A 27,615-nucleotide genomic window follows, 5' to 3' on the forward strand; every position below is an offset into this window, starting at 1 on the left:
GATGGATGGGGGGTAGAGCAGTCAAGAACTTTTAGAGACTGGCACATAGCACAGGGACTGGGGTGAGCCTGGACAGTGGTATTTTCATTTGCTTTCGGTAAGCTTCCATTCTCGTTTTCTAAGATTGTTGACCATGACAGTTTGATCACGTCACAAGCCTTTTCAGCTCAGTTAACACTCTCTTTTAAAAGGGTGGGACTGGAGGATACAACTTCAGAGTACAGCCAGGTCATTTAGGATTAGGATGAGGAGGAATTTCTTCATTGAGGGTGGTGTATCTTTGGAAATGTCTGATCCAAAAACACCAACTCTCCCTCCACTCCCAAGACCCACCCTCACCTTCCACATAAATAGCCACTTTTTTTGAGCGGTTATCAGTTCTGTTAACTCGAAGCGTTAACTTTGTTGTTACTGTCTGCAGAGGTTTTCTTGCACTGACCTTTCAATGTTAATTGGTACAGAATTTGCTGCTGCTCTTAAAAGGAATTTTGTGTGTGTGTGTGCACGCACACGTGTGTGTGTGATATGTGTGTATGATGTTTGTGGGTAATCTGTATGTGTGTATATGATGTTTGTGGGTAATCTGTGTGTGTGTGTGTGTGTGTGTGTGTGTGTGTGTGTGTGTGTGTGTGTGTGTGTGTGTGTGTGTGTGTGTGTGTAGCAGTCAAGCTTAAACACAGAAAGGTAAGTAGGCATTTTTTGGCATGATTTACCATTGACCGATTCATTCTGACTGTAATCGGAAGCTCTGAGCCAGTCAACATTTCAAGTTGATGACCTTTTGTTAGGAGTCTGATGAAAGGTCATAAACCTGGAATGTTAACCCTGTTCCTGGTGCATTACCAAGACAGTTAGTATCACAGTCTTGGATATAAAACATCTATTGAACGTTTAGTTGAGCTCATTCGATAACATTATATGAAGTAATGTCCAAAAGTTTACTATTTGAATAAATAAAATAAGATTTTACCTTTGATTAGATGCAAGAAGTCTGAAAGGGGGTTGTTTAAGATCAGTTTACACAGGAATTTAATCCATTGACTTATTCATGGCTCCAAACATCTACATGGTTAGACTATGACTAAAATGAATAGTGCAGTTGTATCAAACCCAAATCTAAAGCGTGGTTCCATTTTCAGCTTATATTGAGTTTTCTGTTTGGACAGTTATGGTTCCATGCGTTCTACAATGTTTGTGACACTGATAAACATTTAGGTTTATTTTGACAGGCAAACTCCAAACACCCATGAGAAACATATAGCATATGTAGCCAATGATCAACAGCAACTTAACTGTTCAATTCAGCATCGCTGCCCAATCTACCTGTTTACACTAACGGGAATTTGTAGCTTTTCTGTAGTTTTGCCTGAGGTGAATTTCATCGAAAATTTGGATGGTCTGATGTGAATATTGTTGTATTTGTGTAATGCCCCAGTGTGAAGTAGCTGCAATACAGTCATGTAAACTTGGTCTGGAGTTCAATTTGTTGTTGGCATGTATATAGTGGACAGAGGAAGTTGCAGAGTTTGTTTTTTCTTCAAAGTGCATACAGTTCGGTATTAGACTCATAGAGTCCTACAGCACGGAAACAGACCTGTCTGGCCCAAACTGGTCCATGCCAACCAAACTGCCCGTCCATGTTAATCCCATTTCCCTGCACTTGGCCCATTTCCTTCTCATCCTTTCCTATCCATGCATTTGTCCAAATACTTATTAAATGTCGATGTCCCCGCCTCAACTACTTCTGCTGGCAGCTCATTCCATATGCGTACCATCCTCTCTGTAAAAACCTTTCCCCTGAGGTTCCCTTTTATTCTTTCCCCTCTAACCTTAAACTGATACCCTCTAGTCCTCGATTCCCCAACCCTGGGAGAAAGACTGAGAGCATTCACCCTATCCATGCTCCCATGATCTTAGACACTTCTGTAAGATCCCCCTCAGTCTCCTACACTCTAAAGAAAATAGCCCTAGCTTGTCCATTTACTGCACCTTCTGAATGGTCAGTGTAAAAATGTTTCCGGATTCCTGCTTGTTCTCCTGCTAAAACAGCAATGTGATGAAGGTGAAATAACTGCAATGAGGCTGTTATCCCGTCACCAAGTCACCCTTGAATTGCGTGTGCACAGTATGCTGGCTGTGACCACTCAGCTCAGAGTGAGTCCCCGAAGTGAGGAGATTCTGAACCCCCTGTTTATTTTTTTTTCAATGACAAGCAGAGCCCTTCACATCAAAGGGCAATGCTGACACGCCTGCTCATTTTTTTTTCTATCTTTATTCAATTTCCGCCAATAATCTGTTTTTTTTTCCCCGCACTGCCGCCTAACTGCGGTAGTGCTTATTGTTTTTCCCCAGCACCCATGGTGTGTGTGCAAGTGCGAGACACAGTGAGAGAAACCCCCTGTTTATATCTGTCAGCCAGGGCTCCCTGATTGGCCCAGGTTAACAACTCCAATCAAGGATCTCATAGTCAATAATATCCAGCTGATTCTGACCACTACAGAAGGTATTTCAGATGGAAAGATAAGATTTTGAAACATGTTCCCAATTACTGAGAGTCCAGACCCAAGGCTCATAGTCTAAGGATGATGGGTAGGCCATTTCTGTCAGAGATGAGGAAAAATTTCTTTACTAAAAGAGAGATGAGCCTGTGGAATTTTGAGTCGTACAATGTGGTTGAGGCCAAAGCATTTGTTTAGAAGAAGGAGTTAGATATAGTTCTTACGGCGAAAGGTGTCAGAGCGTATGGGGAGATAGCAGGACAGGGGACTGAGTTGGGTGATCAGCCACAATCATATTGAATGGCGGAACAGGCTCAAAGGGCTGAAACCTGCTCCTTTATTTTTGTGTTGCTACATGTTAGCACCAGCCAAGGTCCCAGTAAAACAATTGGGAGCAGATTAACATGATGCTGTTAACATGTAGACATTGCAGCACAGTAGATTCTGAGCTCATAGTTGTTAAGCTAAGTGCTGGGTTCAAAAGTACACTGCCGATATGATGTGTGTGCGTATGAGTGATGATGTGCGTACTACAAAGAATATATATTAACAAATGGAATGTGACATTGAAAATAAGAAAGAAAGTGACAGTTGTCAGACACAGTGTACACTGTGCTATACAAAATGGATTTGCTTACAGTATATCTAATATCTCAGACTAGTTTGTGGGAAACCATGAATGTATTTTATCCATTACGGATACTCCTGTACTTTCGCGCTGTAACACTTATAAATATTGCCTCAGTGATCACTGGTGCCGAGATAATTTCAGTTCAGAATGAATGCAAGATCTTGAATTTCTAGACCGTGAATAGAGAAATCACTGATAAGCAGAAGTTTCCTTATTACAATAGCCTCCCCCCCCCCACAAAAAAGACACAACTTTTGACCAGCTAGTTAGAGCTCCAAGCTCATTGCTATGTCATTTTGTCAAATTGATGTTGTTAAACCTGCTTACAATCAGATAAAGAAACCTATTGAAACAGTTGTCTGTATTATTTATTACTGGTTATGGCCTACATGCATCTTGTGTGCCACAAGGCGCATCCTAAGAGAGTCAATGATTGTACGATACAACGGTAGGCTCTTAAGGTCTTCCAGACCACTTGAGACTTTGTTACTTTTCCATTTCTTAACACATTTATCAAACACTTGGAACAGAGTCTTTTGTGTCATCAGTTCCAATGCTTTCCACCCTCATGAGAAACGTTTACCATCCTGAAAGTTTAACTCAACAAGAGCAGCAAGCGAAGGTTTATGGGCCAAGTGGATCTCACCAAAAATCAATGATTATTTTATTCTCCCCTTTGCCAAAGCATTCTGTGGAAAAGAGGTCACGGTGGGAGCAACAAAGGCATTGAGCTGATAAAGTCCGATTGATGTAGGATGCCGCAGGGCCCGGTGGGGGTTTGAAGATCTGTATCTCTCTCAGTTCTGGGAAGAAACTGTTTTTATTTTCTTTTCTTTTGAGGTGTCTTATTTATCTGCCATGGGCTATTCATGATTGAGTGTGCAGATGGAAGCTGAGCAATATACCTTCAGGCCCTGTACTCCTGTTGCTATGGAAATTCTGTAGTCTTTTATTTAAACCTGGATCCCTTCATCATGCTACCCAGTTCATTGAATGAAAGACTTGAATTAACTCAATGAGGTATTCATTAACCCTGAGAGTTACTTCCTGTGCCAGGATCAAGTGTTCACTGCCTTTTCTGTTAGCTGGAAGCATGACATTTCATGCTATAGTCTGCTTCATTTGAGATGCTGGAATGTTGCAATGTTTTGGAAAGCTGTCGAGTCAAGTAAAAAATGACTAGCTTGTGAAAATTGATGGCAATGGAAACTATTGTATTTTAACAGCTAAGGTAGTTGTGAATGATGCAAGTGTTAGTTAAAACATTACAATTGCACAAGAGGTGCGGAATTTATTCTGCATTGGACAAGTATTATGCTTTAACGTTTCTGAATTGTTTAATGGCTCAAAGATTTGGAAGTAATTTAGGTTGACAGCTTCCGAATGTACCACTCTTTCAGCCGTGTACACAAGCTACATTGGTTAATGTTGCGTTTGTGAAACTTACAAACACATCTGTTAAAAGGAGGCACTGAAGTAGAATTTCATCGACGTTGTGTTGATTTTACCAGCACCGTATGTCCAGAATTGGCCAAACCTGTTGAAAAGATTGAGGCATTTCAAACACTTGCTCTGAGACAGAGTGTTGTGATCTTCTGCATTGCTTCAAAACGTATCAGGGCGAGAGCCAGTCAGATACCCAGAGTGAGTTAGGAACGCTAATAATCTCTTGCCTTTTGTAGTCGTTTGACAAACTCTGCAAATTAAGCTGACTTTTTTTTAATTTACAAAAGTATCCAGAGACCCCCCTTAACTGTTTCATTTAACTTATTAAAACTTAAGTTGCCAAAATGTGTACAGAAATGAAATTATTAAATTATTCCATTGATTATTTCAAAATAATTAAGTATTTACTATTAGATACCTCGCAGGTGTTAGTCTCAAATTCTGAGAAAAACTGTCTTTTTTTGTGAGAAACCCATTTTCAGGTTTGTTTAAAATTGCACCAGTTTACCCCTGAAGTGTATTTTTAGGAAACAGAGGGAGGGTCATGACTATGTTCTGAAATTCCTCCCAGTTATGTTTGTGATTACTCAAATAAGTTTGAGTAGATATCAAGACATGGTTTCATTTTGGGAGATCCTTGCGATTTGTATCTAGATTGTTGTTTGAGTAGTCAAAGCATGGTGGCACAGTGGTTAGCACTGCTGCCTCACAGCGCCAGAGACCCGGGTTCAATTCCCGCCTCAGGTGACTGCCTGTGTGGAGTTTGCACGTTCTTCCCGTGTCTGCGTGGGTTTCCTCCGGGTGCTCCAGTTTCCTCCCACAGTCCAAAGATGTGCAGGTTAGGTGAACTGGCCATGCTAAATTGCCCGTAGTGTTAGGTAAGGGGTAAATGTAGGGGTATGGGTGGGTTGCGCTTTGGCGGGTCGGTGTGGACTTGTTGGGCCGAAGGGCCTGTTTCTACACTGTAAGTAATCTGATCAGAAGTTCAATCCTGTTAGGTCTGATGATGGAAAACTGACTATAGTGGTGGACTGTATTCCACAATTTATAACACTACATAGAGGCATTTATGCTCACATTGAGATTGTTGCCATAATCTTCCCACTCTGATTATTTTGGGGAGGTGGGGGCTAAGGGTGGAAAAAATAATTTTACAGGTCCTGGAGTGTATTGCAGAATAAGTTCTCTTAAAAATTGCCACCCGAAAGTTATCTTCTCAATTTGTGTTAGAAAGCTAAGAGGTGCAATGATTAAAAGATGAGTTTTTAACCATCTGTCTATTGAGTATGTGTCTTAATATCTGGAGTAGGAGTTTATGAATCTTGTCTTCATTGTATAAACTGTACTACATATTCTTGGAGTTTTGCTGAAAGTTTGTTTTTTTAATGAGGAATCTGTACTGTCTGGTCTGCAGAGAAAGTATATTTGAAAGATCAGCTCTGTCTCACAGAACCAAAACGGTAAGACAACCACATTTTAAATTCACTGTCATTCACCATTTCTTTTCCAGTGCTACCGACTTGCTCCCCTTTGGAATTCCATTGTGACAATGGCAAATGCATTCGGCGTTCCTGGGTCTGTGATGGTGACAATGACTGCGGGGATGATTCCGATGAGCAGGATTGTCGTAAGTGTGCATTCATTGTGGCCTTCCCTTAACTAAAGTTCTAAATTTGTTGTTGTATATTACTTGTTCCATTTCTTCTGCTCATTTATTCACAAACAGTGGTGAGACTCCACCAGCTAATGAGGTCTTCATGATGCTGTCGAGGTCAAATTAGCACTAGGGTTTGAAGTTTTTGGATCAGGTTGGCCCAGATGGCAGTGTTCTTGTCCACAAGTCGCCCGATTTGGATCGAAGGCCATAACAATAACATAATCATTGCTGAAAAGAGGGGCATGTTGCCATAATTTGTTGTCTTTCACTCATCAAGGACAAATATGAAAGTGCAAGATTTCCAGCAATCACAACAGTTTACACAATGGGAGTACAGGATGCTGATCGGTTGGCAAATCAATTTTGATTGGCTGAGGCATTGCCATAGAGGAAGCACCATTGGCTTCTGGGTAAAGACCATGAGACCTCCCTGTGTGCCTTTTGATGCAGAATGTTTGACCATGCGAATGACTGCATGTTGCTTCCAATAAGCCTGAACAAGCAGTATTATGTGCATGACTGATCTTCGTAAAGTGGTTATTATTGCAACAATCAGGATTATTCAAATTGCGGAATCACGTTTTGGTTGAGATTCTGCACATGCTGGTTCAATACAGTCTGTACTCTGCTTATTTTGAACGGCTGGAGGAACATGATGTTTGGATTATGGAGTTGATTGGCCTACTGGGCATTGTGATGACATTGAGATTCATGCAGGATGTCACTCAGTTGTGAAAGGCCCATACCACTATGCCATAACATCACTGTGTGAAGTGGCTTGCTTAGTCTGATTGAAGTTTTCAGGCATTTTGCCTTTCCAGGGTAACTTGAGATAGATCAGTCACTTCTCAGGTCCAGACTTGCTGGTCTCTAAACAATTTGTGATCTGATCTGAATAGACACTGTCCCACAGAATAACTTTAATGCGTTCTATATCCATGTCAAGCTTGCAAGATGATCTAATGACTTATGTATAAAATTGCTGATAAGGCCAGTTTTAGCGTGTGGAGCTATTTGAATTCCAGCATGTACATTGACCAGTGATTGGGGGAGAAAATATGAGAGAATCTAGTCAAAGATTTCTCAGCTAGCATGTTGAGTTATTGTGAGAGTGACTTGCTGTGTGGAATGGAACATATGTAGGTGTGTGGGGAACCTTACAGATTCTGAGATCACAAACGTATCATCCAAGCACTTTGTGGTGGGGGTGGGGTAGGGCTCATTCCATTAAAAACATGTTCCTCATGGAAAATGTCAGTAAGTGGCGAAGATATCACGGCTCTGTCGTTTCGTTTGGGTGCTTGCTGTATCACTAAAGTTGAATGCGACTGGCAAGTTGCTTCGTTCACAGATTCAACAAATAAAATTTCAGAAGATGATGGCACGTTGGTATTGTGACATGGCGCAACTGCCAATGATGTCCTTGAGCAGCACATCAAGGAATGGGCGCACAATGTGGTATCAAAATACAGGCAAGGCATTGCTATCAGGAATTAGGCTAAGGATATGACTGAGGGGCATGGACAGGAAGCAGCTGTTCCACTGTGTTAATAGTCAGCAATGAGGGGCATCATTTTAGAGTGAAGGGCAGGAGGTTTAGAATGGATTTGAGGAAAAATGTTTTCAGCCAGAGAATCTAGACATAATTATCTGCAAGGAGAATGTAGACAGGAAACCTCATTACTTTTTAAAGAGGATGTGGATGAGCATTTGAAATGTCACAACATTCAAGGTTATGGGCCAATGCTGAAAGTGGGATTAGTGTCGACAGGTGATGGTTTTTTTTTAGTGCAGACATGATGGCTGAAGGGCCTCTTCTGTACTGCTTGTCTCTATGGTGGTATATGTGAAATGCAGGATTCTTCATCTTGGAAAACTCAGAACTGGCTGCAGGGATTTACTGTTTGGTCAACTCATGCTGTGCAGAACCATTGATAAGAAAAACATACCAAAGAAATGTGGATGTTTTGAAGATGGAAACACACAAATATTGCTAGAAAAACTCAGCAAATCTGGGTCACCTGTGGAGAGAAAGCAGAGTTAACATATCAGGTCCAGTCACCCTGCTTCAGAACTGAAACGTTAACGTGAAATGTTTATTTGTGTTCCAGTCATTGATAAGTTTAGATAAATGGGGCATGTCTTTAAGAGTTGGCAGTCCACATATGGATCTCAAATTTACCTCATGGCTTACCTTCATATTTGTTGCAAGGCAGCTCATTCCTATCAGGAGAAAGTGAGGACTGCAGATGTAGGAGATCAGAGTTGAATGTGGTGCTGGAAAAGCACAGCTGGTCAGGCAGCCCCTGATGAAGGGCTTATGCCCGAAACAGCGGTTTTCCCGCTCCTCGGGTGTTGCCTGACCGGCTGTGCTTTTCCAGCACCAGACTCTTCGGAAATCATTCCTGTCACACAAGTCCAGCAATAGTTTTGTAATCTTTCTTTTGAGAAAGACTGTCATTCTTGGAACAAATCCAACAGATATAAATTTGGAATCATGATGAAGTATGACTTGCAATTTCTCAACTTAGTCACAGTTGTGGGGCTGCTGATATAATATAACCTGATCTGGAATGTGGTAAGGGAGGGGAGTATTTCAGTGCTGTCTGCACTTTAGCCTGTTCCGATAATTCAGATGAAACGAATATCGCCCAACAAAAAGTAACTGATTGCTCAATTCATTGCTGTTTGCAGAATCTTTCTGTGTACCAATGGTTTTCATGCTTGCTATTAGTGCAAGTATTTACACTTAAGTATGAAATAGTTTGATGTGTTTCTGGTGATGTGTATATGAATAAACCCACTAAGCACCAGAGGATGAAAGAGATGGGGGTTGTGAGTGAAAGACAAATTCGATCATCTACAAAAAAAAGCTAGAAGGATATCCAGGATTAAAGAACTTTGAAGAGCCGAAGCTAGATATTAGCACATAGGGGTGTATACAAAGATTGGCAATCCTATCGGGTTATTAATCAATGTGGGTAGTCACTGACCATTGAGTTTCACTTTGTTTCTGCCTCTATAACTCTCTCGTGGGTCAAGTCTACTCCAGAATTTTAGCTTCTAGTGTATTTTTTATTCACTGGTGGGTCATGATCATTACTGCCTGTGTCAGCATTTATTATACATGGCTGCAGCCACACTGCACAGTGCTAGTTTCTAAAATAATCTACCGTGTGGTAGAGTGGTAATGCGGCATGTTAGTGATCCACCGCAATGCTCCATAAAGCAAGGGCTTACATTCGTTGGTAAATTACCAACTGTTGTAATCTCGGATATATTGGGTGGAGTCCAGATGCTGCCCATGAAACAGAGATCAAAGTGCAAATCCTGTGTGCTTCCTTGTGGTTAGGAAGATCAGAGCAATTCCTTGGAAGCAGGTTGTCTGAGAATCCTATTGAGTATGGGATGCCTTGTTGCTTCAGGGAAAGTTTAGTGGAAAATTTAAAACAACGCAAAAAAAGTTGAAAATCAGAGTCTGTGTATTTCACCAGCACCAGCAGCCTGCGTTCCCCCCACCACAGTACACATGCGTTCACACACACTCTCTCACGCTCACGCACTCTCTCTCACGTGCGCACACACTCTCTCACGCGCACACACTCTCACGCGCGCATACTCTCTCTCACGCGCACACTTTCTCTCACAAGAATACACACACTTTCACATGCACACACTCACACGCGCACACATTCTCTCATGCACACATACACCTCTCATACTGTCTCTTACATGCACACACAGTCTCTCTCATATGCACACACTCTCTCTCACATGCACATACACGCTCACGCACACACACATTCTCTCACACACACACTCTGTCACACGCGCACACACACACTTCTCATACTGTCTCTTACACGCGCACACACTCACACTCTCTCACGTGCACACACCCTCGCTTACATGCACACACATACTCTCACACTCTCTCTTATACGTGCACATACGCCCCACCCCCCCACACACATTGTATATTTGTAAACACCAAGTTTCTATTTAAGTTAAAATATTGGGACAGCATATGCCTCCATTTTGATTCACCCCTTGTTCTGTGAGTGTTAAGTGTCACCGTCCTTTGGTCATTCACACAACACCAAACTGCCTTCTGTTCATTTGTCTGTCTTCACAGTGTGTGATATTAAAGGAGTTAAAAATTATATGACACCAGGTTATAGTCCAACATGTTTATTTGAAAATACAAGCTTTTGGAGTGCTGCTCCTTTGTCAGGTAGCTACCTGATGAAGGAGCAGCACTCCGAAAGCTAGTGCTTCCAAATAAATCCGTTGGACTATAACCTGGTGTTGTGATTTTTAACTTTTTCTACCCCAGTCCAACCCCAGCCCCTCCACATCGAGATTAAAGGAGAATAGGAAATAAGTACTTAAAATGCGATTCAATACATCTGAAGACCCAGATCTGATCTGCTTGGAAAAAAATAAGAGGCTCAGTGTCGGAAACGATTTGCTAAAGATATGATTTTCTAGCACATGTCAGAGTGGGAAACTGACGTAGGCGGGCACTTGGAATTGTTGGGCCAGTCGTCTCACTCAGTTTCCCAGCTTCACTCCACCCTAGAGGTACCTTCGGGGTAATATGGCTGTTTGCACACCTGCAGCGGGTAGCTATTGTCACATATCCACTCTCTCAGACATCCACACACACCCTTCCTCTCTCACACAAGCCCTCTGTCACACACATACACACACACACACACACACACACACAAAACAACACATCCACACACATGGTGCATCAGCAATGATTGGGAGAGAATGTGCCTCCATTTTGGGTGGCTTCCCCTTCTTGTATCTACCAGGGCAGCCTCAGAGTGCTTCCCATATGGAAAGCCAACGATTGGTCCTCAAGCCTGACTCCCGACCTCAGGCTTTGGCCATGAATTGGACAATTTGGGGAAACTCCCAGGAAGTGACTGTATCCCACACAGTGTGGCTTTCTAACAATCAGAGTTCAGAACCCTGCCGAAAGTGTCTGTCCAGGAAGTTCAGTTGAGCCAATAACTGACTGAGCTCATGCAGCTTTTTTCTTATGTGTGTACTCTTGGTCTTGAGACAATCTGAGTTCAGCTTATTATTATCCTGTCGTGTAGTGCACATAGATTAAAGTGTGTGTATATTATTAGTATTCAGTGGAGAGATAAGTTTCAGGTGTTTGACAAAGTGAGAGTAATTTTAATATTTCGGCAGCAAATGATTTCTTGGTTTCATTCGAAAACCCTTGTTTCCCAGTGGAAGAAAATGTTTCCTTTTTCTTGTTTCTTTTTATCTCTTGTGATGTTTTCTCTGACCATTCTTGATGGGTGAGACTTTGAATTTGGTTGGTTTTCTGGTCTGTTAAACCTTGGATCCATGTCTATGTTGCTATTTTGTGATATGTCAAATATTTCACAACAGTGACTGGTACAGCTAAATCACAGGCAATACTGAGGCTGTGGTATTTGGAATAGAGCCAGGTACACTCTAGTCCATATTTGCTCCTTTCCTTTTGCTGTCAATGATCTTCCCAGCGCGCTAAATAGACTCTGGGAAAGGAAATTGAAAAGAATAGCAAAACACCTTCATTTTCCATTAATGTGGATAACAGAACTGCTGCAAATGTGTTGCTGGTCAAAGCACAGCAGGCCAGGCAGCATCTCAGGAATAGAGAATTCGACGTTTCGAGCATAAGCCCTTCGGTATTAACATTATTATCTCATTAAAAAAATCTCAACAACAGCTTGAAAAAGTTCTCTTCTATGTTTACAAGATAGCTTCCATTCATTGACAAGAACTTCAGAGAGACATCTGTCTTTTTAGACATTGAATGCTTCTCTACAGCTCTCATGCAATTGTATAAAGCATTGGAATTTTTATTTTGTGTACATTTTTTGCTCAAACATGAAATATTTTTTGCTCAAACGTGACAATTAGGAAAATGCCCTGAATTGTCAATCCCCCTCCATCCACAAAATACATCATATGTGTGAACAAGGAGAATGAGGGGGCTATTTTGCCCTCAAGCAAGAGTTATACAGCACGGAAACATTTCCTTCAGTCCAACCAGCCCATATCAACCATAATCCCAAACAAAACGAGTCCATGCTTGCACTGGCCCACATCCCTCCAAACATTTCTTATTTGTGTACATATCTAAGTATCTTTTAAACATTGCAACTGTACCTGCATCCATGACTTCCTCTGGAAGTTCGTTCCACATACAAACCACTTTCTATGCAAAACAAGTTGCCCCCTCATGTCTTTTTTTAAAACTCTCACTTCCCACCTTAAAAATATGTCCCCTGATCTTGAAATTCTTCACCCCAGGGAAAAGACACTTGCTATTACCTGACCTATACCCCTCATGATTTTACGAATCTCTATAAGGTTACTCCTCAACCTCCCATGTTCCAGTGTAAAAAGTCCCAGCATCTCCTTCTAACTCAAAATGTCCATTCCCAACCACATCCTGGTAAATCTCTTGTGAACCCTCTCCAGCTTAATAATATTCTTCCTATAACAAGATGACCCAGAACTGGACACAGTACTCCAGAAGCCTGAAACATCTTATACAACCTCAACATAATGCCCTGCTCTGCCATTTAGTAAGGTTAAGTTCTGATAAGTCCTGATTGAAACCCCAAGTCCGTATTCTGACTTTCCTCTGAAATCAAACACACAGACAATTTGTATTTATATTTGTATTTCTGACGTGAAAATATGCTACCAAACTTGCTGAAAGAAGACGTTTTGTTTTTGAAGCTTTTTGACGAGCAATCATCAGGATAGTTCACAAGAAATACCAAAGACAAGAGAAAATGACATCCATACCATATGAGAAGGGAATGCTAATTGGTAGAGGCACTGTCATTGAAGGATGCAGCATTTAGATGATGACTGACAGTTAACTGCCAAACTTAGTCATGACAAAGAACCTTGACAATTATTTTTAGCAATTCTCGATAAATGTACTGCAATGTGACAGAAATACAAACAGACAAATTAGGAACAACAGGAGGTTACTTGCCCTCTGGAGTCTGCTCATTATAAAATCACTATTGATTGATTAGTTCCCATTCCCACCTATCCTGAAAACCTTCCACCCACTTTCTTATAAATAATCCACCTCTGTCTGAAAGGTAAATGCTCTGCTTTTGAGGTAAAAGGTTCCAAAGACACAAGATTCTGAGAGAAAATAATTCTCTTCCTATTGGTCTGAAATGGGCTACCACATACTTTCAAACAATGACCCCCTCCACAAGAGGAAACCCCCTTTCCCACCTTATGATCCTGTGTGTTTCAATCAGGACACCTCTTACTGTCCTAAACTCTGAGGTTACCAGTCTAAGTTGTCCAACCTCTTCCTCATAACATAACCTTCCAATTAATGTTCATTGAGTGTATTCTGTACGTCATTCTCTGCATGATACAGTGATGACAGTGGTAATTCTTGGCACTTGTAGGTTAATTGCTTTGCATTGTAACAATACTGTGACTGTAGCAAGACATTACAGAGGAATGTTATTCTATGAGCAATTAAACTCTATTGAATATTTGTTCAAAAGGAGCTAATTCATGGGCGTTGGCACTAGTTTTATTTTTACATTAAGTGATACATTCCATTGTACCTACTGTATATAATTATGCTTTTCTGCTTGGTTAGCAATAATTATAAACCATTTTGTCCCGAATTATCTCCAAAGGATGTATTACGAAAGGATTGAATTTCAAGTAATGTCATTTTAAATTGGTTAATCGTGCACAGTTGGCATTTGCAGTTAACCTTGCTGGTTGGGAGTGTATATCAAAGCTTTTCCAACACAGGCTGGCAAGACAGAATTCACTGCCAAAACAGTTCATTGCAACTTGTCTTACCTACAGCATGGAGAGAATCTTTTACTCCAGTGCGGACTGCACGCAATTTTTAAGGGCGTGTATTGGATGTTGCCATCCTTTAACTTGACAAAACACGTTCTATAAGATTGTGAGTTTTGAAATCTGTCTTTCACTTTACTCAGTTAGTCCCTGCTGTGAGATTCTGCACCTTTTGAGCATCAGGATTACCCTTCTGGGAACACAGCACACAATACACTGTCCGTACCATTCAACTTTGCTCACAGAGACATTGTCACTTGGTCGAAACAAAGAAATAGCCTGTTTGTGCAGCCCACGCTGAGTCAGAATGATAACATGTTCGGAAACTGGACCGGGGGTTGGCAAGGTAGGTGCTGAGAGGATGTTTCCCATTGCGGGGCAATCAGTTTAAAAATAAGGGGTCACCCATTTAAGACAAATTGAGGGACATTACTGTTCGAATTCTCTTCCCCTGGGAGCATTGGATCGCTGAATATATGTGAGACAAGAGTTAAATAGAATTTGGATAGAGGGATTTGAGAGATATGGCAAGACTGGTGAAGTGGGATCAGGCAGAGGAACTGACCAGATAAGCCTTGGGCAGTGCCGTTTCAAGGGACAGAATGGCGTCTCCTCCTGTTTCTTACCACCTTTTGATCAATGTAAATAACTATCAGTTCGGACTGCTGAAGCTTGATTAAACTGCTTTTATGGTTTGTGATTAAGCTCTGGCATTTACAAGGGTGCTTGGTAACTAAACCGCAAAGCATGGTCACAGTTAGAATAGCATCCCTACAGTGTGGAAACAGACCCTTCGGCCCAACAAGTACACACTGACCCTCTGAAGAGTATCCCACCCAAACCCATTCCCCATTACTCTACATTAATGCACCTAACCCACACATCCCTGAACACAGTGGGCAATTTAGCTTGGCCAATTCACCTGACCTGCACATCTTTGGGTTGTGGGAGGAAACCGGAGCACCCGGAGGAAACCCACACAGACATGGGGAGAATGCGCAAACTCCACACAGACAGTCACCTGAGGCTGGATTCAAACCTAGGTCCTTGACGCTGTGAGGCAGCAGTGCTAACCAAATATTTGATTACCTCTGAAACTAATGTATTACTCTATGTGATTAAGTGCATTTATACACAATATATACCATTGTGATAATTAAAATATAAACAGAAGATACTGGAAAAGCTCAGCAGAATGGGCACCCTCTATGGAAAGAGAAATAAAGTTAACATTAAATATGATATGACTCTTCTTCAGTGTCATTTGACTCTAAAAGTCAACTCTGTTCCTCTCTGCACAGATGCTGCTGGAGCTGCTGAGTGCCTCCAGCATGTTCTCTTTACTTCCAGATCTCCAGCAGCCACGGTGTCTTGTTTCTATTAAATTTAACCCCCTGGTGTCTGGCAAAATCCATCCACTGGCTCAGTCACCAGCAATTAATTTCTGAACTCTGCTACTGAGTGCCTTGCTAGCCATGGGTTAAGCAGTGCCTTGCTGGGTTAGATTTGACCATGAGAGCCTTGGTTGATTTGAGAGTTCTGCTGTGAGTGTGGAGCAACAGTGAACCTTATCCAATTAGCCACAGCACCAGTGTGGTGCATGCTGCTGTTTCAGTTATCAACCATTGTGTGTTTGAATGAGATGAATGTAGTCTACTTCAAAGAAGTGAAACCCATGAAAAATAATATAACACTGTGACAAGTCAACCTCAGAGAAAATGACTCCAGACATTGGCCTGGCAACAACATCAAAATCTGTATCAAAAGTGACTGAAACCTGAAGGGAAGCAGGAACACCACAAGGGAATAGATATAGGTATAACTCGATGTCTTTTATTACTGCATCTCCATGGGGAGTTTTGTAAGCTGCTTCATTTATCAGACTGATATTGTGGGTCTCAAAGGGCAGGGTTCTGAGGGGTTTGGCAGAGATATTCTTTCGCAAATGACAGTCAAGCAAGTTTTGCCTGCTCTGAAGTAGGGTCACTGGACCAGAAACATTGACTCTGCTTTCTCTCCACAAATGTTGCCAGACCTGCTAAGTTTTTCCCAGCAGTTCCTGTTTTTGTTTCTGATTTCCAGCATCTGCAGTTCTTTGGGTGTTTTTTTAATGAAGCAATTCTTTTTTATTGCTGTATTTTGTATGTGTTGACCAGTGGGACTTTCTACATTGGAAACATGTGACAGCTGCCATATTGTTTGAGTCCTTCAAGGTAACCCTGACTACTGTCGAATATAAATAAAGTTGAAGTTGGGGTGCTGAGCTACTGTTAGGACCCCTTCCAGAATTTTCTGGCAGAGGGTAAGAGAGAAGCGTTTGATTCCATCATTCTGGAACACACCTAGCAACACGCAACAGGTACCATCTGGAAGCAGAATGCCTCAAGAACATTTTTTTAAAAACTTCCTCATCCTCCAAGGAGTTGTCTCTGGACTGTGCTGCTGGGGTGTTTTAGAGCCACTTGTCATCTCCTTCCAGCTGAATTTGGAATGTCTTTGGCCCTGAATCCAGTTGGCGAACAGATTGTGGCCTCAGTTGCCTAGCTTTGAGTGCTTGGCTGCAGCACTGCTGGGAAAACTGTTGGAGTTGTATTTTTTTGCGGGAGTTACATTTGAAGATTCCTCACTCAGAATCGAGGACAGTGCCTGACAGGATGGGTCCTCGGGCTGAAGTGCCCAGTTTTCCCATCGGCACATTTTTCCACCGTGGGAGCCCATTGTGTGGAGAAATGGGATGCACAGCCCCGGTCTTTTCTCCCTTCTCCTTCCTCTGTCACCACCATTCTCTGCTCCCCCCTCCAGATGATCGAGTCGCTGACCCTCCTCTTGCTGTGCCTTGATGGATCAGGAGGTGCCTGCCAAGCAGTCAGCAGCTTTTTCCTCCCAGTCAGTGGTGCCAATGTCGTGGTGCTTTAGGGCAACCTCCTGTCTATCCTTATTCTTTTTCCTTCAGCTTCACTTCGAGAGTTGGCTACCAGAGAGTGAAGGAAGAGAATCTGCCCAGGTGTCGGGCAGTTGGATGAAATGGCCCTTTCGTGATAATGAAGTTGGTCAATGCAGCTTCACGGAGGATGCTGCTGGTGATCCTCCTGTTTGATCCTCAGAATTTGACGTAGGCACCATTGGTGTAAGCTCTCAAGGAACTTAATGTGACATTAGTACACCCGGACTTACTGCAGTAAGAGGGTTGTCAACACAACAGTTTACAATCATTACCCACACAGGCTGAGGTCCTGCCTTCTCAGTCGCTCCCCTCACATATGGTATGGTGACTGTCAGGTTAAGCCACCACCAGTTGTCTCTCTCTGTAACAAGAGAGCAGCTCTATGGTCCTCTGGGATAATGGCGACTTTACATGACTTACTAGACCATTACCATTGTTGATGTCCAGTGATCCCTGTTATCAAAGACACTCTGTCACATCTTGAAGACAACACTGGCACAGTTTGACTTGGCGCTGGACTTCTCTTTCAATGAAAGTCCCTTGGGTGGGGGCACTGTTGAGAAATGGGACGTGCTGTATATACTGCAGAGCCAACCTATCTTTGAGGATGGCAGGGGGAACGCTCAGCTGAAGGTTAGTGGAGGACCTTCAGCTTGGTGCTGTTTAAAGACAGGTCAAGCACACATACAAGGACTTGGAAAAGGTGTTTGTGTGTTGTGTTGGGGAATGGGCCATCTCACAATAGTCATCTGCAAACTGACGGCCCTCAGTGTCCGTGGGAAATAGGAGTGGTTGCTGTTTTTACCCTGAAGTAAGTTAAGGTCAAAGAACGTTCTGTCCAGATGATACTGGATGTTGATACTGGGTGGTCGGTCTCCCTGGGTTAAAGATATTACTGGATGTTAATACACAGTGGTAGGTCATCTTGGATGAGCGGGATGAGGATGCGAAGGTAGATAATGAACAAGGCTGGGGCATAAAGGAGATAATCACACAATGCTTTTGATCCCAGTCTGATTTTGGATCCTCCGTACAAAGGTGTGCAGGTTAGGTCGATTGGCCATGCTAGGTTCCGACCATTGTATGCAGGCTAGGTGGATTAGCCATGGGGAATGCAGGGGTAGGGGATTGGTCTGGGTGGGGTGCTCTTTGGATTGAACCTCGGGATTCTATCCAGTATTGCAATAACCACATTGACACGCAGGAGTCTCAAGACACTGATGCACTTCAGGTAACCAAACCACTGGAGGACCATCAGTAGGGCATCACAATTCAGAGACTTCAAACCACCTTAGACTGGTTGATGAAGACCGGGAACAGTTCTCAATGATGCTCTTGATGTGTTCACACCCAGTCACTCCTTAATCCCTCCAGAATCACAGGGTCTTGGGTGACACCATGACCCACAACTTGGCCCATATCTCCCATCAGGATATATGAGGAGAAATGATACAATGGGTTGAAATTTTCCCCGGTTACGCCATTTTATTTGAGCATTGGGACCATTTTCAAGGCGAGAGCTTTGTTAGTGTCAAAGGTGCACCCTCTGGTGTGATCCGGCAGCCAATCAAAAGCTTGTGGGCTGTGGCGGGAGGGCCACTCAGGAGCAGCATGTGATTGTGGTCAGCAAATTTGAAGATGGCTGCCGTGAGGATGCAGCTCCAATGTCTGGGGAGTGAGAAGGCACATCTGTATCAGAGGACAGTGGGAAAGATAGAGGTGTAATGAGTCTCGGCTCAGGAACAGCAGATCATATGACAGGCTGCTGCAATGGCAAGTCTCTGCCTTCCCTCGAACCTCAGTTCATCGATCTGTGAGCTATTGGGTTCACCCACAGTACACTCACCTCTAAGCTAACGAGTCTTGCATAACATGGGAAGAGGAGAAAGTGAGACTGGAGAGTCAGAGTCAAAAAGTGTGACATTGGAAAAGCACAGTAGGTCAGGCAGCGTCCGAGGAGCGTGAGAGTTGACGTTTAGGGCATAAGTCCTTCATCAGGAATGTCGGGGGGAGGTGCGGGAAACTACTAGTTTTCTAATCTCCCCTTCCCCCACCGCATCCCAGATCCAACCTTCCAACTCGGCAACACCCTCTTGAACTATCTTACCTGTCCATCTTCCTTCCCACCCACCCCACTGACTGATCACCATCATCACCCACCTGCATCCACCCAGCTACCTTTCCTCCACCTCCCCTCCTATTTATCTTACAGCCTCCATCTCCCCACCACCCACATGAGAATAGTCATCCCTACAGAAATTGGAATGTCACTGGAAAATCCAACTGAATAATCAATGATCCAGTTTTCTGATGAAAGGTTGTTGATTTGAAATGTTGAGTTTGTTTTTCTTTCCACAGAGGCTGCCAGGCCCACGGAGTATTTTTCTGATTTTTGTTTCCAACTTCCACAGTAGTTTTGCTTTTGTGTGCGGTTATTTGAATTAGCCAGTGCCTGGTGAGTTACCCTCAGTGCTGCCCTCAGTATGGGTAATGAATCAACATTGAGGCAATTGCCTTTAAGGGGCTGTTCATGTAAATTGATCATTTGGAAATCGCGGGTGACTTACTGTGGTGGCTGATAGATGAAAGCCTGCCATGGGTGATTTGGTGGTGGGGGAAAGAGAAAACATTAAAAAGGGACTTCATACCTAGGTGTCCTTGCAGAGAAAGCAAGCAGTGCCCACTGACCTGAGTCTTTCCATGGTCTGCAGTCACTACAGGGGACAGAATTCAGCATCGACCCTGGGGAAAGCCTGGTTTTAATTAGATTTGTGTCATAGAATTAGGTTCCCTACAGTGGGGAAGCAGGCTCTTCAGCCCAACAAGTCCACACCGATCCTCCAACAAAGTATCCCACCTAGACCCATTCCCCTACATTTACCCCAAAGCATGCATCTAACATACACCTGCCTGAACACTATTAGCACAGCCAATTCACCCATCCTTCACATCTTTGGACTGTGGGAGGAAACTCATGCAGACACAGGGAGAATGTGCAAACTCCACACAGACAGTGACCCAAGGCTGGATTCAAACCCAGGTCCCTGTAACTGTGAGGCAGCAGTGCTAACCATCGAGCCACCATGATTCATGCACCCCTTTAGAGGATTCCAGAGATCTAGTGGTTCAGGTACATAATTGTTTGAAATTTGCATCGCACATAGACAGAGTGATTAAGAAGGTTGTTAGCACACTTGCCTTCATTGCTCAGACCTATCAGTATAGGAGTTGGGCTTCCTGTTGAAACTGTACAAGATGTTGGTGAAGCCTCTTCTGGAGTACTGTGTCCAGTTCTGGTCACCCAGTTATAGGAAGGATATTATTAAATTGGTGACAGTTCAGAAAAGATTTACTGGGATGTTGCCAGGAATGGAGGGTTTGAGATATAAAACTAGACTGGAGAGGCTAGGATATTTTTCACTGGACCATAGGACGTTGAGGGGTGACCTTATTGAGGTGTATAAAATTTCCCTAGGTTGGGGCATAGTTCAAATCTAGGAAGTATGTTTTTATAGTGAGAGGAGAAAGTCTAAAAAGAAGAAGAAGTGCAACTTTTTAGAGTGGTTTATGTGTGGAATGAACTTCCAGAGGAAGTGGCGGATGCAGGTCCAGTGAAAAGGTTTAAAAGACATTCAGTTAAGTACATGAATAGGAAACGTTTATAGGAATATGGGCCAAGCGCTAGTAGGTGAGACTCATGGTCAGTGTGGACTTGTTGGACCGAAGGATCTGTTTCCATGCTGTATGACTCCATGACTCTATTTACGCAAGTGTATAAAGAAATACTGCAACCCATTCCAGGATTATTCCTTTTATTTATTTGATCACCATTCTTTTTTAAAAGTTGCTTAAAACGCTCTTAATTGATTTACTAATTGGGTATAAAAGATGACTGCTGGTAGGTAGGAGGCAGAGATTTGAAATGCCATACTCTAGATAAACCTACAATTGGGAAAAAGGAATTTTCTAGATTCATACTCCTCCAACTGGCTTGGAAATCATTCAATAAGACTGCCATTTTAATCAAGCTAGTAATTTGAACATTGGTCCAACAGTGAGGCCATGCAGATCTGATGAGATATCGATCTCTACAGAAATAGAATTGTTGCTTAATGCAAAAATATTGTTTACAGAAGAACAAATAGCTGCTAACTGCATTAGAAATGAGGTGGTGTCTCATAATAATATACATTATATGCTTTGAAGAGAAAAAGCTTGAATATTGCATAGTCTACTTGTATGAAAGTCCGCAGCACATCACAGGGACATGGTGAGCATGTCTGCACTGTAATGCAGGTGCAGACCTAATCTGTAGCTACACTGTATATAGTTAATTAATTCTCATAAGTACTGTCCTCCCAGTGGCATTTTGAACACTTGGGATTATGGTCTCCGTTTTATCAATGCAAATATGCTCAGCTGGTCCTGTGCAATTATGCCTTATCTTGCCAATGGGGGTTTTGCATAAAAGTATAAGCTAGTATACCCAGAGAGACTGGCTTCCTAAAGTAAATGCATAACAGCACAGCTATTGTTCTTCTGTAAATGATTCCAGTTCAAGAGCAAAGTTAAAATTTATTACATTTCCTGTCATTATACAGTAGTCAGTCTCCCATGGCAGTTGCAAATGAGCTAAAAGCAAGTATGTCTGAAGGTAAAATGGGAATATAACTGAGGAATAGTTGAAACAGGGGATACAGATAGAATTCAATACCCCCCTCCCCAATTTATATAAATTCCTTTGGCCATGCTTGTGCTGTGAACTGACTTTATAGATTTCTCACACTATCGTCTGGCTCTCCCACCAGTGTTGACACTCTAGTAGCAGAGGGTATAATTAACACATAATATGTTTACATGGGCAGTTTGCCTTCTGTATGTGGACATGGAATTTATAATGGAAAAGGCTAACAGCAGGGTGTGGACAGATGTAAGTGATTTAATAATTACCAGCTCATCTCCCAAGGCGTTGCACATGAGAAGTCAAGAACCAAGTGTGGCCTTCATGGCAAAATGGAATGAGAGACAGAGGAATAGAAAGTTCAAGATAGGTAAAAAATAATTCAGGCTACTTTTTAATTCAAATTCATCTTTACTAAAAATGTCAATGCCTGTGTATTGCTATTTGTGATGGAAATGGCCTTATAAACTTGCCTTGCCGTAATTACACCGTCCGACCAGTATTGATCTTACAATAGCTTCATTACTGGGGAAGAAATACTTACTGTTGACAAATATGTCTTGACATTTTTCATTGTTTATATGGCCATGGGACTGCATAATAGGAAAAGTTGCTAAGTGCACAAAGATGCAGGATGGTTAACATTATGAGGAATTCGCTGTTCCTCTAGCAAAACTGTTCCAACAAGTTACAGCGTTGGTGTCTGTCAAACAAAGAGGAAATGTTGAGCGATTTGCAGACAGCCGGCAAATCTAACCAAGCCAATTAGCACCACCTCAGCAGTAGGTGGTGTTGTTGACAATGGGATCGAGCTGCCGTAGTTCACCATTAACCAGCTTCCTGATGTTGGCTTTGGCTTCTTTGTGGTCCATGCTGCTTTGAGCTTTGTTACAGGCTCACCTATAATTACCCCAGAGGTGAGGTCAGGGTGATTTCCTTCAACTTCAAATGCAGCATTTGACTGTAAATCAAGGGTCCCTTGCCTCCTCTTGTAGTTGCAGTATTCATGTGGCTAATTGAGTTAAGTTTCTGAAAAATGGTAATCCCCAGTGTGTTGATAGTAATGGATATTAGCGTTTTTTGTAATGTACATTGATTTATAATGCCATTAGACTTTTTCTTGTTGGTGATAGCCATTATCTGGCACATATGTTGCATGAATCGTATTTGTCTCCTTTCTGGTAGACCCTAATTATTATTATCCAAGTCTTGGTTCACGTCAGCTAAAGGACAGTGACTGGAAGTGAATACTGCACAATCATTCACAAATACCCCCAATTCTGACCAGTCGAGATTCCCCCATCCCCTGTTCTCAGTGACTTCCATTTATGGTCATAGAGATATACAGCACGGAAACAGACCTTTAGGTCCAACTCGTTCAAGCTGACCAGATTAGATTGGATTCCCTACGTATGGACACAGGCCCTTCAGCCCAACAAGTCCACACTGACCCTCCGAAGAGCAGTCCACCTAAATCCATTTGCCCACCCTATAATTAACCCTGACCAATTCACCTGACCTGCACATCTTTGGATTGTAGGAGGAAACCGGAGCACCTGGAGGAAACCCACGAGACATGGGGAGAATGTGCAAACTCCATACAGACAATCACTTGAGGCCGGAATTAAACCCAGTTCCCTGGCACTGTGAGGCAGCAATGCTAACCACTGAACCACCTTGCCACCTAAGTAAATCTAGTCCCATTTGCCTTCTAACACCACTATAGTAAATCTGGTGTAGGTACACCCACAATTAGGAAGGGATTTTGTCCTGGTGCCACAGGAGGAGGATCAATATCTGTTCTGAAAAAGCGTCACAATGTTAACTCTCCACATGTGCTGCCAGGCCTGTTGAGTTTCTCCAGCACTTTCTGTTTATATTTCAAAGCCGGCATGGTGAGTGTTCACATCCCATAAATCAATTTTAAAAAGAAGAGTGGATAACTCATGATGTTGCTCATTTGTGTCAGAGGATTTGCATTTTTACAATAATTGGGATGATTAGACCATAAAGGGGCCCATTATCAGGGGGCACTTATTTAGAAGATGATGAAGTTGTTGATGAAGGATGCAAATTTCATTTTTATTCAAATCTGTGATATTGCTGGTGCTTTAGGTATTGAATTTCACACCCTGTCCTTCATTCAATGGAAATTGTAAATGAATGAATTGTAGCTTTTTACACACACAATACTGTTCCTATTCTGTGATTTCTAACCAGTGGCATGTTTAAAACTGCAAGGCAATGTCCAAGATATGTCAGATGGAGGCAGATAACTGAAATTCAGCAGAACTAAAGAGTGGAAATTAGGTTTAGCTGGGAGGAGGGGCAGTTTCGCTCTGTTGTAGCACTTGGCGGTTACACAGGTCACTTGTAACCTTGGAAATGTCTCCGGGGTTTGATACAAATGGGGCAGCAGTTTTCCAGGAGGGAGTCTTTTGATCCCATATCATTAGGAAGCAGGAATCTGGTGTTCGGCAGAACAATGGGAGATAGGGCTAAGGTTTGACACAACTGGCTAGGAATGTAGGGAATAGAAGTGAATCATTAAACTCATTGAGTGACTATCTACCTATATGCCATTCCCTACCCCCACCCACTTTCCTTTGATATAATTAGTATCTACAAATCTATCGATCTCTGATTTGAACGCACATAATGATTGAGCTTCCTCTGGGGTAGAGAATTTCAATGATTTAGTAGTGTCTGAGTCAAGAAATTCCTCTTGATCTCATTCTTAAATGGCCTGCTCTTTAATCGGAGACTGTTTTCCCAGTTCTGGATTCATCAACTACAGAAATCATCCTTTTCACATCTACCTCGCCACGCCCTCTAAGAATTTTGTGACTCTCAAACAGAATATCTGTCATTCCTTGAATCTCCAGGGAAGGCAGGCTTAGTTTCTTCAGTGTTTCCTTCTCAGGCAATCCCGCCATCTTGGGAATTAGTCAGGTGACTCTTCGCTACGCTCCCTCTGAGAGTTCATCCTTCCTTAGATGAGGAAGCTAAAACTGTAGCCATTCCTCCAGGTGCTGTCTCACTAAGGGTTGGTAGGAAGTGCAGCATTGCAGGGGAGTTTGTTTCACACTGTGCCTCAATAGGTGTCAGTAGTGAAGGGCAAGAGCAAATCAGGGCCCTGACCTTTCAGTTGAGGATACTTATGACTTTCTAAGGGATATCTGTAAATATTGATTGTGATGTGTTGTGTTGGCGTCTGTTTTTTTTATCCCTCTGTCTTGGCTTCTCAGAGCTAAAAGAAAACATAGACATCAAAGAAAATATTGATTTCAACTGGAGCCCTCAAAGTTCAACTCATTTGCTTTTAATTTGAGTTTCAAATTAAATGAGGGAAAATTATTTTCTCACCCGTCTCTGTCTGGAAGCCGCTAACAATTAGAAATGGTCCATCCTTGTTGCTTTATCGAACATGAAAAGAAACTACAAGTAAATAAGAAGCTGTAATTTCTTCTCTCTCTCATATCCCCATGAGCAGGACTACAAAAAAAATGCAGAATTTAAATTTGACCTGAAGAAAGATTTTGAAATTTGTCCTCCAGCTGTTCTCCAAAAGGGCTTCTGAAAATAGAAATTGCACAGGAAAAATAGTCCATTTGTACAATATGATTGACAGGCACCTTGATACACCCTGAGAATTCAGGCACATTGCCCAAGCAATCCAAATGCAACACCTGAGTCAGAGATCTGAACTGAATTATAAGGCCTCTTTAGAGAGCGGAGAGCTTAATTAACAGTCACAAAAGACAACTCATGGCTGTATTAAACAGGTCAATGTGAAACAAGTCATTACTGCAACTTTTACATCACGCCTCAGACATTCGAGTTGGAATCTGATTGCTAGTATCAGAATAGTCTGTTTGTAAAAGAAATTTTAAAATTTGGATACAAAAATTTGCAACATGGCAAGTTTAAAAGATGTAACACGATGCCTAATTTTATATGCACATTTGAAAATTTTTCTAACTTAATGAGTCTCAGCCAGATGACCAGAAAAGGCTGAAATATCTAACAGTGTGAAAGAATTGCAGTAATCTCCAATGAATATGGTTAGTTCTGCAACACTGCTCACAAAATTACCAGCAGTTGTATTCCTGGCAATTCAGTTCCGCTTATGTTTTGTATTCTAGCACCTCGAGAGTGTGAGGAAGATGAATTTCACTGCCAGAATGGTTACTGCATACGCAGTCTGTGGCATTGTGATGGGGACAATGACTGTGGAGACAACAGTGATGAACAGTGCGGTGAGTTCAACCCTATTTGTGGTCAACCAGTTTTCGAACAGAAGCATAATGTCAAGTTTCTGCTGCCAGAAGCCTAAGTTTAAATCACAACCAGGTCTTTGTGGAGCCTTTGTCTAACGGAATTAGTAACAGTAATTCTTTGCGAAAATCACTGACCTATTGGCCAATTGTTGTTCAGCGCTGCTGCTGCATTTTTAATTTTGTTTTCCTGTTACAGACATGAGAAAATGTTCTGACAAAGAATTTCGCTGCAATGATGGCAGTTGCATTGCAGAACATTGGTATTGTGATGGAGACACAGATTGCAAAGATGGTTCAGATGAAGAAGGTTGTCGTAAGTATTATTTTGGGGATTAAGGAACTTCAGGCTCACTGCCTTTATTCCTGATGAAGGGCTTTTGCCCGAAACGTCGATTTCGCTGCACTTTGGATGCTGCCTGAACTGCTGTGCTTTTCCAGCACGACTAATCCAGAATCTGGTTCCCAGCATCTGCAGTCATTATTTTTACCTCTATAAAATTTGACTCTAACAGTGTGACAAACCAGTGGAATGAATAAATTTACTTAATGCATTTTTACTTGCTACCTTGAAAAGAAAACTGAATGTGAACTAACTTGGTATCTGAGCAGAAATAAAGGGAGTATTTTTTTTCTAAATTGAGCATAGTGTCAAAAATTTCACAACGTCCAATTTTTAAAGGTATTGGGTGCAAGGTAGAATTTCAAAAAAGAATTTTGGTAGCATGGTCTTGTTTGAGAAATTGCCGAGTGTAATGACTCTCTCCTTCATAATGAAGGGCTTTTTCCTGAAACGTCGATTTCGCTGCACTTTGGATGCTGCCTGAACTGCTGTGCTCTTCCAGCACCACTAATCCAGAGTCAAATTTTATACCAAGGTTAATGTGACTGCTCTCTTTGGTAAAATTACACTTGGATTAAAATCAAAAATGTAGAAGTACTTTTGCACTCGGAGCTGAAATGAACTTTATTAGATGCTGGAAACTGTCTATAAGTCATTCAGGCTAATGAGGACATCAAAGGAGTGGGAATCTAAGCCCAGTGGGGTCTCCGGCTCAGAGCAAAATCAAGTATTTCTTTGATCTAGAGAGATAAAGGCACCATTGTACAGATAATGAGCAGTTCTGTTACGGATGAGAATGGTTCTCTCTCACTGGACTGATTTGAAACTAGTTGTTAACAACATGCAGGGGAAAAAATCTTAATTTATCTTGACTGAATCTGCAACTATGAAACCAGCTCTGGAGAAAGCTCATTGTAGAAAGTCTGTCACAATTAAACAATTTTGTTAAATTTGAATGAAAATCCAGTGCTTTCAACATGGGTTACAGTTGCTGGCATATAACAGATGATAGATGTTATGGGTATGTAGATTTTACGCTAGCTGTCCTGTCTATGTCCAACGAACCAAACCACAAGGATTTCAATGAATCTCTTTTACAATTTACTTAACACATCTGATGGCCTGACAGCTGAGGACACAATGTTCAATTTTAATGTTAAAAATCACACAACACCAGGTTATAGTCCAACAGGTTTAATTGGAAGCGCACTAGTGCTTCCAATTAAACCAGTTGGACTATAACTTGGTGTTGTGTGATTTTTA

General features: G+C 42.1%; 1 protein-coding gene across 4 annotated transcripts in view; it reads left to right on the forward strand.

The window, feature by feature from the left end:
• Positions 1–27,615, forward strand: part of lrp4 (low density lipoprotein receptor-related protein 4) — a 392,905-nt gene that overhangs the window by 240,472 nt on the left and 124,818 nt on the right. For all 4 annotated transcript variants that reach the window (XM_060839081.1, XM_060839083.1, XM_060839082.1 and 1 more), the window contains exons 3-5: positions 6,086–6,202; positions 25,878–25,991; positions 26,209–26,325. In XM_060839081.1, the coding sequence (XP_060695064.1) occupies positions 6,086–6,202; positions 25,878–25,991; positions 26,209–26,325 (348 nt within the window). The remainder of the gene's footprint in view (positions 1–6,085; positions 6,203–25,877; positions 25,992–26,208; positions 26,326–27,615) is intronic.

This window comes from Hemiscyllium ocellatum, chromosome 18 (assembly GCF_020745735.1).
Source record: "Hemiscyllium ocellatum isolate sHemOce1 chromosome 18, sHemOce1.pat.X.cur, whole genome shotgun sequence".
Classification (NCBI taxonomy): domain Eukaryota; kingdom Metazoa; phylum Chordata; class Chondrichthyes; order Orectolobiformes; family Hemiscylliidae; genus Hemiscyllium; species Hemiscyllium ocellatum.